The following is a 14841-nucleotide window of genomic DNA, read 5'->3' on the forward strand; positions in this document are numbered from 1 at the left end:
CTGCCGCTGCACCGGCCTGTCGGCCGGCCGGGCGTGTCCAGTTTGACCGTCCAATGCGCGCGCCCGGCGGTGAGGCCGGCCGAGACCGAGATGGCACAGGAGATGTCGATAGGTCCAGTGGCAACCGGCCCATGCATGGCACCGGGTTTGCGAGAAACAGGACCTGGATGCGGCGCAGTCATCTTTAAACTAGTTTGTCCATATCCATATCAGGCGTACTAGGAGTACGTGTTAATGCTCCTGACAATTTGCCACTACTTTGCGTACGGAAACGTACGTGGTGCATTATCGGCTTATTACAGCTTGATTACAGCAACAAGTGCCACTGTGCGAAAATAGACCACGTATATATCCTTGTTACTAACAACAGTTTTACTAAGAAACCTGAGAAGGGTACCGAAACATGGGAGTAGAGCGTCAGGCGTCAGCTAAGTACACCTATGGACGTAATAATAAACATAAGAGCATCTACAACCGGCCACCTCAAATCCTTCTCAAACGTATGCGGACATGGTCGGTCGATGATCAGACAGGAAAGAGAATGAAAAAAAGTGATCCAATCAAATTCCTCATATCATCTCTATATGTTCAGGCTGTCCGCGAACCCTCATATTGAGACTAAATATAGAAAGAATATGAGGGCTCACGAACCTTTTACCTTTATTTATTTTTTCTTTCTCTCTCTTCATCTCCTTCAATCACATGCAAGTGATTGGACATATAATGAAAAAAAAAGTATGACTACATGAACGGATAAATAGGGATTCAAAACAGACACGCCTGAACACTAACCCGTGTGTCCGCGGACGATTAAGTGGCAAAATTTGCTAAGCCCGGGTGTAGATGCTCTACACACGGGAGTAGGGTAGCGGTATCAAAAACAGTCAACAATTACGGCCAAAAGATGATTGGTAGGCTGCAGCTGCGTGATGCCAAGTGTAATAGGCTCCAAAAGCTGCAAGTAACGGTCAAAGTTAGCACGAAACTCGATGATAAAACTAAGCAGCTCAACATATTAGCCGCATGCAGATGCAGGCCTCACTCACTCAGGCAAAAGCATCTCCTCCCTTTGTTGATAAGGGTGAGCTTGCCTGGTCTCCGATCTCGGGGACAAGGTGGCAACTGTTGAGCCAAGCGCACATCCCGCCTCGCAAAGCAGCGAGCGCAATTAGGCCGACCTGCTTAGTTTAATCCTTGGAGATTAGGGACGCTTGATTGCTTGTGCTGGTTTGATTCCGTTCTGATAATGGAAAGGGGGCCGGTGTTGGTCACATGCATTGATGCATCGCGCCCATTGTCTTGTTGCGCAAAAGAAAAGAAGAGGGGAAGAGAATGTGCGGCGGGGCCTCGCGTGTACTCCCTCCGGTCCTTTTTATTCTGCACATTGGTTTTGCCGAAAGTTAAACTTTGCTAAGTTTGACCAAATTTATATTAAAAATTATTAACATCTATAATATTTAATAAATACAATATGAAAATATATTCCAAGATGAATCTAATGATATTGGTGTTGTTATGTGAATGTCTATAATTTTTTATATAAACTTGGTCAAAGTTGGATAAGATTGACTTCAGACAAACCTAATATGCAGAGTAAAAAGGACCGGAGGGAGTACGGGCCGCCAGACGGCACGGTCAATGCTCTAATAGTCAATTCAGTAAATGTGGCCCTGGCTAGCTTGATTTACTAACCAAAAGCTGGGGTGTTGTGTTTTGCATGCATGGAAGGATACGAAATTGCTTCACACACGATACACATGAACGATCTGCGAACGATGCCTTCTCTACGCATCAGCTAAAAAAACAAAACCAATCGCCTCCTGCGTTCACGGACGCGGTTGGAGCTGCCACATGGGATCGTCCATGAGTCGGCTGCTGGGTTGTCGTGTGTATAGCAGCGCTGGGAAGGATATGCATGGCTTAACGACAGAATAGCCTGCAGGTGGCATGCATGTCTTTTTCACTACGAGATTTTCTTTTCAGATTTTTTTTGAGACAATTCTTTTCAGATATCCAGCTTTTTCGGTGCTCCAGCATTTCTCATTGGCTTCCAGTCGACCCGCACCAAGTCGACTGGGACTAATTGGCTTGTTGCGAACCAATTAGTCCAGTAGGCTTGCCGCGGGCCGACTGGAAGCCAATCGGCCTGTGGTGGGCCGACTAGGTGCATGTGGCCATTTTTTTTTCTGTTTTTGGTTTTAGTTGTTGTTTTCTATTTATTCTAGCTATCAAATGAATCTAGTTTGTGTTGAAACTTTTTGCATAAATTACTAGCAATATTAACAAGCCACATATAAATTTTCATAATTTTTGGAAAACCACATTTTTAGAATTGTATTTGATAGCTCCTCGTGAATATAGATAGGGTTTAAATTTATCTATCTAAATTGATTTTTTTTATTTTTACACATGTTAAAATATCGAGGAGAATAATTTAAATTTTTTGTGAAACAATTTGAGAATACTTTTTTGGCTTATTAAACAATTTGAAACAATATGAAACATTTTTTGTGAAACAATTTGAGAATACTTTTTTGACTTATGAAACAATTTGAGAATTTTCCTCAAATTGTTTCATAAAAATTGTTCCGTTTGTTTCAAATTGTTTCATAAGCCAAAACAATTTCCTCAAATTGTTTCACAAAAATGTATAAATCATTCTTCTCAATATTTTAACATTTTTTGGATAAATAAATTTAAACCCTATCTGTATTCACGAGGAGCTATCAAATGTAAAAATGTGGTTTTCCAAAAATTATGAAAATTTATATCTGGCTTGTTAATATTGCTAGTAATTAATGCAAATAGTTTCAACACAAACCAGATTCATTTGATAGCTAGAATAAATAGAAATCAACAATTAAAACCAAAAACAGAAAAAGAAAAATGGCCACATGCACCTAGTCGGCCCACCGCAGGCCGATTGGCTTTCAGTCGGCCTGTAGCAAGCCGACTGGTGGGACTAATTGGCTTGCTGCGAACCAATTAGTCCCAGTCGGCTTGCTGCGGGCCGACTAGAGCGGTGGGCCTACTAGGCTTAGTCGGCCTGCAGCGGGCCGATGGTGTATTATTTAAAAAAAAATATCGACGTAATATTTATGCAAATTAATTAAAGAAATGTATTATTTTAAAAAATTAGCCAAGTGAAGAACAGCGCGGCAAAGCAAGCAGAGTCCTCTAGTGTATTATGAAGGGGATGTAGGAAAAGCGGACGACTGCTGATGGATCATGGAGGGTGGGATTCCAGGGGGGGTGCATCCGCAGGTTCTCCATAGCATTTCTCATTAAAGCGTCTGCAACAAAACACTAGTGCTACGATTTCCTTACAACAGATAATCAAAGGGTTGGGCTGCACTTTCGCCTACTCATGAACGGCTGTACCAAAACTGGATAAAAGATGTCTAGCAAGGTTCTGTTGACGGCTAGCGGCTGATGGGGGTGTGCATCCGCTCAACGATTCTGTTGACGGCGTCCCGAGTCATTACGAGTGTGTCATGCTGGAGGATGCTGTAGACATTGAGGCCCTGCATTTGAAGATGGGAAACATCAGCACAATCTTCTCGGGTCAAAATATCTGCTGCGAAAACCACAATGGGGCTGTTCGTCACTGTTCAGCCGCTGAGGTACAGACACTTACAATCGAAGGAATGACATTCACGTAGTGAAGATTTTGAGTAGCCAGCTTTAACTTCTTATCGATGTCGCCTCCATCCACCAACAAAACCTTCTTCGTATCGTCCATCTGCTTGATGTACTGCACGATGTTTTTCGTCTTGTGGCTGGGGACTTCTAGGTCCTCAAAGATGCAGAGCTACAATAAAACATGTGGTCAAGTAAACTATACATGCATACGTTATTTACTGCGAAGAATGGTTTCAGATGGAGAGACCCGGACCGACTCATGAATACGTATTTGCGTTCAGGATAACAGATGGTCAAGTTTTTCCTTTGTCACTTTGTGTGCTCGAGATTTTTGGGAGCAGCACCAGAAGAAAATAACATTGCATAAACCAAAATTATTGTTACACAATGCTCGATAGATTTCAATAGCTTTTACTCTTGCAAGAAGCTGTGGAAACAATACCATCTCAATGTTACATCTCATAAGCAACAACCCTATGTTTTTAAAGCGTCCCTAAGGCGACGCCTAGGCGTCGAAGCGCTCCCCCTCCGCTTTGGAAAATCGACCGCTTTAGGCGCCTAGGCGTCCAAAGCGCCCGCCTAGGCGTCGCCTAGGCGCCAAAGCGCCCCCCCTCCCTAAGGCGGTAAGGCGTCGCCTTAAAAACATAGCAACAACCTAAAAGTAAACCTTCTAAGAAGACAAGGCAGTCAGAGAAACCATTCTACAAACACATGATATTGATCAAAAAGTACAACTAGTTCATGCTCCATTAGAACTAGGGGTAAGTGGTCTGTTCTCTGAATTTCAGGAAGGATCTATAAAGTACAAAATATCGTGAAAGGATCTAGAAAGCATAAAACATAGCAAAACAGTTTCATAGTGACATGCTGATCAACAACTTCTGAAACAGCACATTAATTCTCGCATAGTTCTAGCAAATACTCCCTCCGTGCCATAATATAATACGTTTTTGCATGATCATTACTGTGGCCCGAAGCATTCTAGTACTAAACAAGGGTTCATGATTTAATGCAGAATTCATTTTGTAACAGAAATAGTTATCTTGGGATAAGGAAGGAGCTAACTCTACACAAGAACATCCAGGAAGATACACAATGATTTAGTAAGGCAGCAGATACCTTCCCCTCAGCTGTTCTAGCAGACAAGGCTATCTTAAGTCCCAGACGCCGTACTTTCTTCTGCAACTTGAATGCATGGCTTCGTGGTTTCGGGCCATGCATAGTTGCACCTCCTCGAAACTGTTTCAGTTTGAATCTTAAATTAGTTGGAGCCCAAACAAGATGAGATATCTCCGGAGCCTATTCAATACCATTTATATGAATGGAGGAATGTCAAGATAGGGTAGTATAACCTGACAACCACGCAATGTTCCATGACGTGCTCTTCCAGTTCCTTTTTGCTTGTAAGGCTTTCTTCCTGTGCCGCTCACTTCACTGATAGTTTTAGTTGAGTGTGTCCCCTGTGAAAGACAGGTGCGTGCAATTATCGGAACGTGCATTAGAAAGATAGAACTTAAATATCTGAACTTAAGAATGTAACTGATATTACACCCAACATACAGATCACATGATTTGGGAGCTTGTGAGCTGAAGTCAATCAACAGAACAAGTGAGATCGTAGTGTGTACCTGTTGCCTTTTAGCAAGCTGCCACCTTACTACCCTGTGAACGATATCCTTCCTAATTGGAACATCAAAAACATCACCATCCAAAACCATGAATCCGTTGTCCTCATTATGGAAGTTTGTTACTCTAGCTACTAGGTCCTCATACTGCCCTGTAATAAAATATTAATATTACTTGCAACTCAGCATAATGTGAAAATAATATATATAGCTTTCCATTAGCCAATTATGATACAATTGAACTACATAAAAAGTGACATCAAGTTCAGTCCCATTATGAAAAATCTTGTTCAATGAAGCTAAATTTTCAATCAAAGAGCGCAGAGTTAACAAAGAAATCTCTGTCAGTTAGATAAAAATAGCCCATAGGGCACTCAAGAGAAACAGCATTGTCATAGCAACAGATGGATAAGGAACACTAGAAACACACCAAGCTCTCGGTCTGGTGTCCAGACAGTCTTGCTAGATAGAAGTTCCGGTGGAATCAGTGCTTCATTTGCTGGAGCCAAAAGAGTAGAATACCCTTTGGAGTAGACATTTGGCAAAATCTGCAAATGAAGAAAGCTAACTGAGAAGGCAGAACTAGAATCACATGCCATGAAATATAGCCAAGATACAGAAAACCAACTTTTGAACATAACACATTGTTGCTATTTGCTAATCATTACTGAGATAGAACTCAAGCAAGCCCATATTTGTTAATCATTGCTATCTGGATCTAGAAGTACCCCCGAGTAAGTTGATACCTAACCCCAATCACACTCAATCAAACGCTACATTTCCAAACTAGAAGCGACCAGGAATAAAACCCATTACAAAATCTGTTCACAAAGTGGTATCTGGTCATCTGTCAGGTCGTAGAAGGAGGGGCAGTCTTAGCACATACATCTATCGGCACCAAACAAGTGAGGTACAAGTTCAGTTATCCAATGGCGCACAAGCCTGACGGCCATATCCAACAGCTGCCGTGTCAAGGGCCTCGGTGCCCAAGACAGCAGGACCTCGACTACGTAGTTCGTAGTCGCGGTGGATAGGAGCGCTAGGGTTTTTGCCTGGCTGCTCTATGATGCGGGAGGGGAAGATAGAAGGAAATAACTTTATTGCTTATCCCTAAAGGGTGCTAACTATCTGATATATAAAGGCCCCATGGGCTAATAACAAACTAGAAACCTATACGAAATAAACTAGTCTAGGAACTAATGTGCCCGGATCAGGACTCCTGTCCAGCCTGCGCCTTGCCTGATGCGGCCGTCGGCTGCTCCTGGCCGCGCGGCCCACGTCTGTAAGACGTGCCCCACATGACATCTCTCCCCCCCTCGACGAGCAGCTCGTCCTCGAGCTGAAAAGCGGGGTAGCGCTCGACGAAACTGTCAAGATCCTCCCATGTAGCTGACGAAGCTGCTTCACCCTTCCAGTGGACGAGTAGCTGGCGAACGCCGCGTGCTAGGCGCGCACGAGTCACGCGCTCTGGTTCTGGAACAGCCGCCCCGTTGTGGATCGAAGGCAATCCCGGCGGTGTAGTTGGAGGAATGCCGAAGAACTTCTTGAGGAGGCCCACGTGGAACACGTCATGGAGGCGCGAGCGCGCCGGAAGCTCAAGACGGTATGCCACGTCGTTGATCACTTCTGAAATGCGGTACGGCCCATAGAATCGTGGCTTGAGCTTGCCCCTGGTTGGCAAGTTGAGAGAGGACGCGGCGCGCTGTCGAAGGCGAAGCCAAACCCAATCGCCCACCTCATGCCGAATGTCCCGATGACGTCTGTCGTAGTAGGACTTATAGACCGCCTGTGCCTGTTGTAGACGATAGCGGACGTCCTCGATAAGTTCGTCGCGCTCAGCCATGCTCCTGGCCACTGCAGCCACCCGTGTGTCGCCGGGCTCGTAAGAGCGAATAGTGGGAGGGTCACGGCCATACACAAGCTTGAACGGAGTCTCTTGGGTTGCTGTCTGGTAGGCGGTGTTGTATATGTACTCAGCCCAGGGAAGCCACCGGAGCCACTGCTTGGGACGATCCCCGGTAAGACACCGTAAATACATCACAATGATCTTGTTAGCAGCCTCCGTTTGACCATCCGACTGCGGGTGAAATGCTGATGTCATGTGCAGCTTTGTCCCCGTGAGGCGCATGAGCTCTCGCCAAAAAGCAGAGGTGAAGACGGGGTCGCGGTCAGAGACCATGGACTGCGGCACGCCATGGAGACGAACAACCTCAGCGAAGAACACCTGTGCCACTGACTCTGCCGTGTATGGGTGGGCTAACGCCACAAAATGGCAATACTTGCTGAAGCGATCCACCACGGTGAGGATGACAGACTTCCCGCCTACTCGAGGAAGCACTTCCACGAAGTCGATGCCGATGTCAGTCCACACGCCCGTGGGTACCGGCAGCGGCAGTAGCAGCCCAGCAGGGTGCAAGTGCTCGGACTTGTACCGCTGGCAAGTACCGCAAGTGCGGATGTACTCCTGCACCGTCTTGCGAAGGTTAGGTGCGTGGAAATCGCGGCGGAGACGATGCAATGTGCGCAGGACGCCTTCATGCCCATCATCGTGCACGGCACTGAGAATCTCCTGGAGTAGCGGGGATGACGGCGGAATGTAGAGGCGGCCGTTGAAAGTAACGAGGCCGTCGGAGAGCGCCCAAGGCTGTTGCCGCGCACCTGCCGTGATATCCTCCCGCAGTGCGACGAGCGCCGGATCAGTGGATGTCGCTTGCCGGAGGCGATTGATGAAGTCGAAACGAGGCCCTGAGACCGCCATGAGCGTCGTCTCCTCCGTGTCACGGCGGGAAAGTGCATCCGCCACCGTGTTGGTACTACCTGCCTTGTACTCCACCGTAAAGTCGAATCCCAGGAGTTTGCCAACCCAATGATGCTGCGGGATGGTGGCCAAACGCTGGTCAAGCAGAAATTTGAGGCTGTAATGATCCGTTTTTACCACAAACTGACGCCCCCATAGGTACGGCCTCCAATGGCGAATCGCGAGCACCAGGCCGATGAGTTCCCGTTCATACGCTGCCAGGGAACGGTGACGTGGCGCGGCTGGCCGGCTAAAGAAAGCCACCGGGTGGTGGTCCTGAAGAAGGACGGCCCCGAAACCGTACGTCGATGCGTCACACTCGACGATGAACGGCCGTGTAAAATCCGGTAACGCGAGGACGGGAGCCGTGGTGATTGCCGTCTTGAGGGTGGTAAAAGCTGCTGCCGCCTCCGGCGACCAAGAGAAACCATCCTTGCGAAGGAGGGCCGTCAGGGGCGCGGCAACCACGCCAAAGTCCTTGACAAACTTGCGGTAGTACCCCGCAAGGCCGAGAAAGCCCCGAACCGCGCGCGCCGAGCGTGGTTGCGGCCAGTCCGCCACTGCCTGCACCTTTTTCGGATCCATGGCCACGCCTGCAGCGGAGATGGTGTGACCCAGGTATGCGATTGATTCAACGGCGAACGCGCATTTGGAGCGCTTGACGAAGAGCCGGTGCTGGTGCAGGACCGTGAAGACGGTGCGCACATGTCGGAGATGGTCAGCCCATGTCTCGCTGAAAATGAGGATGTCGTCAAAGAAGACGAGAACAAAACGGCGCAGGTATGGCCGCAGCAGATCATTCATGAGGGCCTGGAACGTGGCCGGCGCGTTGCAGAGTCCGAACGGCATCACCAGAAACTCGTAGAGGCCGTCATGAGTACGGAAAGCTGTCTTCGGGATGTCCTCCGCACGCATCCGCACCTGGTGGTAGCCGGAACGTAAATCGAGCTTGGTGAAGAAACGAGCGTGCCGTAGCTCGTCGAGGAGTTCGTCCACCACCGGAATCGGGAACGCATTCTTGACAGTAATGGCGTTCAGGGCGCGATAATCGATGCAGAAGCGCCAGGACCCGTCGGCCTTGCGGACCAGTAGTACCGGGGACGAGAATGCGGAACAACTCGCACGGATGATACCTTGGGCGAGCATGGCGGCGCACTGACGCTCCAGCTCGTCCTTGTGCGCGGCCGGGTATCGATACGGACGGACGGCCACCGGGGCGGAACCAGGTAGCAGGGTGATGCCGTGATCGCGGCTGCGGGGCGGTGGCACGCCGGAGGGGTCGGCGAAGATGCCGTCGAACTCGGTGATGATGGCGTCCAGGAAGTCGCGGCCGCTGCATGATTTTAGGGCTGGCCCGTCCGGTCCTGCAATGCCGTGCCAGCACACCCGATGGCCCCGCCGCCAGAATGTCATGGAGAGGGCTCGGAAATCCCACAGGATCGGTCCGAGCGACGCCAGCCACTGCGTGCCCAGGACGATGTCGTAGCCCGCGAGCGGCAAGGCGAGGAAATCCTCCGCGAACTCCTCGTGGCCGATGCGGAAGGGCACGACGCGGTACGCGCCCTGGCACGGAACGCGCTCGTCGTTGGCCACCGTGACGCGCATCTTCTCTGTGGTGGGGGGCGGTAACGTAGCACGAGCGGCCGCCTCTTCGGCGATGAAGTTGTGGGTGGAGCCTGAATCGATCAGGGCGAGGAGGGAGACACCTCCGAGAGTAATCTGCATCTGCATGGTTTCACTCGTGCGCACGCCGGCGATCGCGTGGAGCGAGATTTGAGGGTCGGCCCGCGATGCATCATCAGTGGCGGAGGCCGCGTCGTCGTCGTCGTCGTCCGGCGCTAAGTCGAGGAGAAAGATGCGCTGGCACACGCGGTTGTGGCCCCTGCCAAACTTCTCGTTACAGTTGAAGCAAAGGCCCAGGCGACGGCGTTCCTCCATCTCTGTCTGGGAGAGACGCTTGATTGGGCGTCCGTCCGGCAGATTGTGGCCCTGCTGAGGTGCGGCTGGTGGGGCCGGAGCGGGGGGCGCGAGGCGTGGTCCTGGTGTCGGCAGGATGCCCTTCTGTGGAAAACGCACCGGTGGCGCGGCGGAAAGCGCGCACTGGTCGCGCAGCTCCAATTTGCGGGCGAGGCTCATGGCGACGACGAGGGACTGTGGGTTATGGATCTCCACGTCGAGGCTGAGGGGTGGCTGGAGTCCCGCGGTGAAGATCTGCACTTTCTGTGTCTCGGATAAGGTGCCTGCCCGGGGAAGGAGTGCCTCAAACCGCTCCTGGAAGTCGACGACGGACGTCGTGCGTTTGCACGCCATTAGTTCGCCCAGCGGGTTAGCGCGCAGCGGTGGCCCGAAGCGGAGATTGAGCAGCTCGGAGAAGCGGCGCCACGGAGGTGTGCCCTCGTCGCGCTGGACCTGCATATACCATAGTTGGGCAGGACCCTCGAGATTGTAGGACGCCATCCACACCTTCTCCTCCTCGGCGATCCGTTGTTGATGGAAGAAGGACTCGCATCTGTTGATGAAGGCGAGCGGATCAGACTTGCCGTCGAACTTGGGGAAGTCCATCTTCTGGAACCTGGGCGGCCGATCATTGTGGTGCTGCCCATCATGGGCGGCGGCAGCGCTGGACGAAGAGGAGGACTTGTCCTTCTGGAGTGCGGTGACGGACGACTGCAGGGACATCACCGTGGCCGTCAAGGCCTCGATCATCTTAGCCAGATCCGCGGTGGTCGGTTCTGCCATGCCGGAAGTGACCGAGGCGGCAGCGGATTGTGGCGATGTCGGGGAGCTGGGCGCGGACACAGGGGGGAAAGCGGCCGGCGGATGGAGCGTGGACGAGGAGGAGGATCGCCTGGAACCTGATACCAAGTTGTCAAGGGCCTCAGTGCCCAAGACAGCAGGACCTCGACTACGTAGTTCGTAGTCGCGGTGGATAGGAGCGCTAGGGTTTTTGCCTGGCTGCTCTATGATGCGGGAGGGGAAGATAGAAGGAAATAACTTTATTGCTTATCCCTAAAGGGTGCTAACTATCTGATATATAAAGGCCCCATGGGCTAATAACAAACTAGAAACCTATACGAAATAAACTAGTCTAGGAACTAATGTGCCCGGATCAGGACTCCTGTCCAGCCTGCGCCTTGCCTGATGCGGCCGTCGGCTGCTCCTGGCCGCGCGGCCCACGTCTGTAAGACGTGCCCCACATGACATGTCGTTATTTAGCATCCTGTCTTAATTACTGTTGATTGTAATTCGGTTAAAACAAGCACTCTGTTTAGCGATTTAATTCTATTGTTCTGCCACTGTACTTGTGGAAGCTGTTCAGTTATATATGCCCCTCGGGTGGTGAAAAGTAAGAAGAAAAATTACACAAAACTAATTTCTTAAGGTAGATAGCACATAGCAGCATAGGCGATTTCTTCTTCCATATATCAGGAATGTGACCCAAACCGCCCAAAAATCAGTGTCAATTGCTCCACAAATCCTGACTGATCGATGGGATCTTGGTACCATCCCAACAGAGACGCCCAAATCCATAGTTTCTAAAACCCCTGTAAACCCTACCCATCCAATGAGCCAAATGCGGTCTAACTCTCACGTATTCGAACTGGTGGAGCACGTCGCACTAGCCTCACGGAGCACCAACGTGACAGACATGGGGAGGACGGGGTGCAAGAACAAGAACTTGGCGAGGAGCGGGGTGTCGCAGCCGATGGCGCCGAGCTGGGGCAGGGAGGCCATGGCTCGACGCAGGAGGGATGCGGCACATGCAAGGGCGTGCATCGGCTGGCGCCAGGTGGAGAGGACGCAACGGTGGCGGCGACCTGGGGAGTCAGAGAGTGTCGTGAGGGAAGTCCTGACAGTACGAGAGAGGGGTAGGGAAGTAGCTGGATCACGCTAGGTGCAAGTGTGACACAGAAGCTTTTGCAGGTTCAGGCCCCTCGCGGCGGAGGTAAAGACCCTACGTCCTGTGCTCCAGGAGCTTTTTCTCTGCGTATGGATGTCAGATTACAGTGTTTGCGAACCCTTGCCTAAGTGAAGGAGGGTGGCTTATAAAGTGTGTGTCAAACCTCCCCAGCTTTTACGTTACAAGGGTTTAACTATGGTGTTTTTGGTGAAGCACAAGGCGGATAATGTCTACCAAAATCATAATGCATGTATTCGTGGATTGTTCATTATATATTCAGGGAAAGTAGGGCAACGCCGTAAACCTATAAGGCTCATATAACGTCCACAAAGTACAATAACTTAAGATATTATGGTGTGTGGTTCAATTTAACCAATGCAATGTATCGCCTAGATAGAATAGACCCATCCCACCTCGGTAATAGCATTCTGGTTTGATTATCTAATGTACTTGCATTTACTCGGACCAAGAAAAAGAGGTGTTCTTTTTTCTGTCTGCTAAACTATACATATATGGATATCAGCTCATTATACACATATAGTATTAAAGCAACATTTTGAAGTGGTTCTAAACAGCACATCAGCCAGGGGCCCACTAGCCAGCACGGCGAAGTGCGCATATTCTTCTAGCTACTACAAACTTAGAAATGGATCGTACACTCACACACAATTAGCAGAACATGATAGATTTAGGGAGGGGAGTAACACACCTGCCCTTCCATGACACGGACCCCTGAATTGACATCTGCTACTGCAGCGCTTGAGCTGCACACATATAGCACCAACAATTCATTCAGCTCTTTCCACAAGCAAGAGGCAGGCCGGCATCACAGACTGTACCTAAAGGAGCGTGCGAGTGGTCCAAGCCCCGAGAGCAGAGGAGGCACGCAGGCGTGCTGGTGCGTCCTGGAAGTTGCCTGATCAATCAGACAATGTGCAGTAAAACACATCAGATCAGTTCAAAATATTGTGAATCAGCGTTCTGCTTCTGTTGTAAAGAAAGAGCTCGTGGAGTCGTGGAAACGCGGAGGAGGGGCACCTAACTTGAGAGATGGTGGAAGCGGCGAGGGCATATCTGGACCTGGATGCGGAGATGAGAGATCGGATGGACATGGCTGCTGGCGATTAAGCTTTCCCAGCGGCGGCAGCGGCCTGCACAAACAAAGAGGGGAAGAAAGTGATAAGAAGTCCCATAGACCTCGTGGATAGGAATGGGTATTTCAACAATTTCCTATCACGGAACAATGTACACAAGATCCTAAGCTGGTTGCAGCAATTTGTGCCATTGTAGTAGTAGATAAAACATAAATTTGATATCCTGGCCATGTCGCTCTCATGCATCGTCCGTAGGTGATCAGAACACAATAGTTCCTAATTCTAGCCCTTGTAACTATCATGGCCATGTATGAACACGAAACAGCAACCAAACCTACAGCTTGCAGTATTAGCATTTGCCGTTTTCTTGCTGATGCCGTCCATCTAAATAGATCTAGACATAGATTGTTGCCTCTGCTGTTTTATACATGATACATTCACATAAATGAGCCTGAGCCAAGACCAACAAGAAAACGCCATCATTTAAGATAAACATACTTGCACCTCTGACAAACTAAGCAACAAAGACATGGCATCATCATACATAAACAATTAAACATCAACTGCAATCAGTTTAAGCGTGGAATTATATATAAGCACATTTCTAGAAGGAAATCATAGGCCAACCAGATGCATCACACTGGCACTGGATCATCATTTCTAACTAAGGTAGTCAGCAGCAGTAACTTAGAGATCAAAATAAGTCCCAAATCAGGTCGGAAATGCACAGACAGACCATGGTCCAGAAAATGCATCCTAGCCACAATAACGCAGAGTGAGAGGGAGAGAGGGTTAGCGAGAGGGGAATGGGGGAAGGGAGCAGTACCTCTACGGCGGCGAGGAGGCGCGCCGGTAGACGGAGATGGACGGCGACGGGGTGCGGGGAGTGGAGCACCAGCGGACGGAAGAGGGGGCAGGAGGGGAGGACGGTGGAAATGGGGAGGAGGGAATGGATGAGGGGGGTGCTCACCTCCGCAGCGGTGATGGCCGCCTGACCCGTCCGGCGGCGGCGTGATCTGGGAGCGGGAGGAGGGGAGAGCGGCGGCGAATGGGGGGAGTCACAGGTCGCGCGCCCGCCGGCATGTATGGCGGCTGGGCCGGCCCAACAACCCTCCAGGCACCACGTAATCTGTTTAATACAGTTTTAAAAAATATATAAGAGCTAGGAATTTACATGAATTCTAATTACCCCTAAATACATGATTTCTAATTATCAAATCTTATTTTTTTTGTAATATATTTTTATTTTAATTATCGACTTAGCTTCCTTGTGCCTAACGAATCAAATATCCCAAAATAATCTGAAAATTATCTCCATAATCCCAATCTTAATAGTTTATATATTATATGTTCAAAGCTATACAAGTTTGGCTACATGCTTTCCTAAGACGACAGACATTGACGAATATGTTGTTCTTATTTATTTATTTTTGAAGAAGTTGATTCAAAATCTGCCTGAATTCTCAATTTCACAAGAGTAGGCAACAAAGATACAAATGCATAAAGCCAATCCATTCCAACCAACAATGCACATATTTTTCTTGTAGACCTTGAGACTGCAGAGAATATCCATTCCATTGTGACTTGAGCATTGCAATGACAAAAATGATCAGAGGTTTAACAATTTGTGCATAGTCATCGGTGCCTATAAGTTGTAAATTTTCTTAAAATGTGATTCCCATTTGGCCCAAAACTAAATAAATAAATAGATAAAAAAGTGCCTAAAATCTCAGAAGCTGGAACACACTTCAAATGTTGCAACTGTAAAAATAAATTGTACAC

The 14841-nt window shown here is 49.1% G+C and overlaps 1 protein-coding gene across 2 annotated transcripts; it reads right to left on the bottom strand.

Moving 5' to 3' along the window:
- Nucleotides 1–3253: 3253 nt before the first annotated feature.
- LOC119310119 (50S ribosomal protein L4-like) lies at nt 3254–14157 on the bottom strand. Of its 2 annotated transcripts, none has more exons than XM_037585960.1 (10): nt 14030–14157; nt 13009–13116; nt 12805–12881; nt 12675–12729; nt 5698–5815; nt 5271–5419; nt 4995–5102; nt 4762–4881; nt 3638–3811; nt 3254–3524 (listed from the first exon to the last, which is right to left on the bottom strand). In XM_037585960.1, exons 2-10 carry the CDS (start codon nt 13075–13077, stop codon nt 3423–3425), a joined length of 972 nt encoding a protein of 323 aa, XP_037441857.1. In that variant the 5' UTR covers nt 13078–13116; nt 14030–14157; the 3' UTR covers nt 3254–3422. The 2 variants fall into 2 exon arrangements, with proteins under 2 accessions (XP_037441857.1, XP_037441856.1); XM_037585959.1 differs by having other exon boundaries at nt 13886–14145.
- Nucleotides 14158–14841: the final 684 nt, after the last annotated feature.

Source organism: Triticum dicoccoides, chromosome 5B (assembly GCF_002162155.2).
Source record: "Triticum dicoccoides isolate Atlit2015 ecotype Zavitan chromosome 5B, WEW_v2.0, whole genome shotgun sequence".
In the NCBI taxonomy this organism is placed as follows: domain Eukaryota; kingdom Viridiplantae; phylum Streptophyta; class Magnoliopsida; order Poales; family Poaceae; genus Triticum; species Triticum dicoccoides.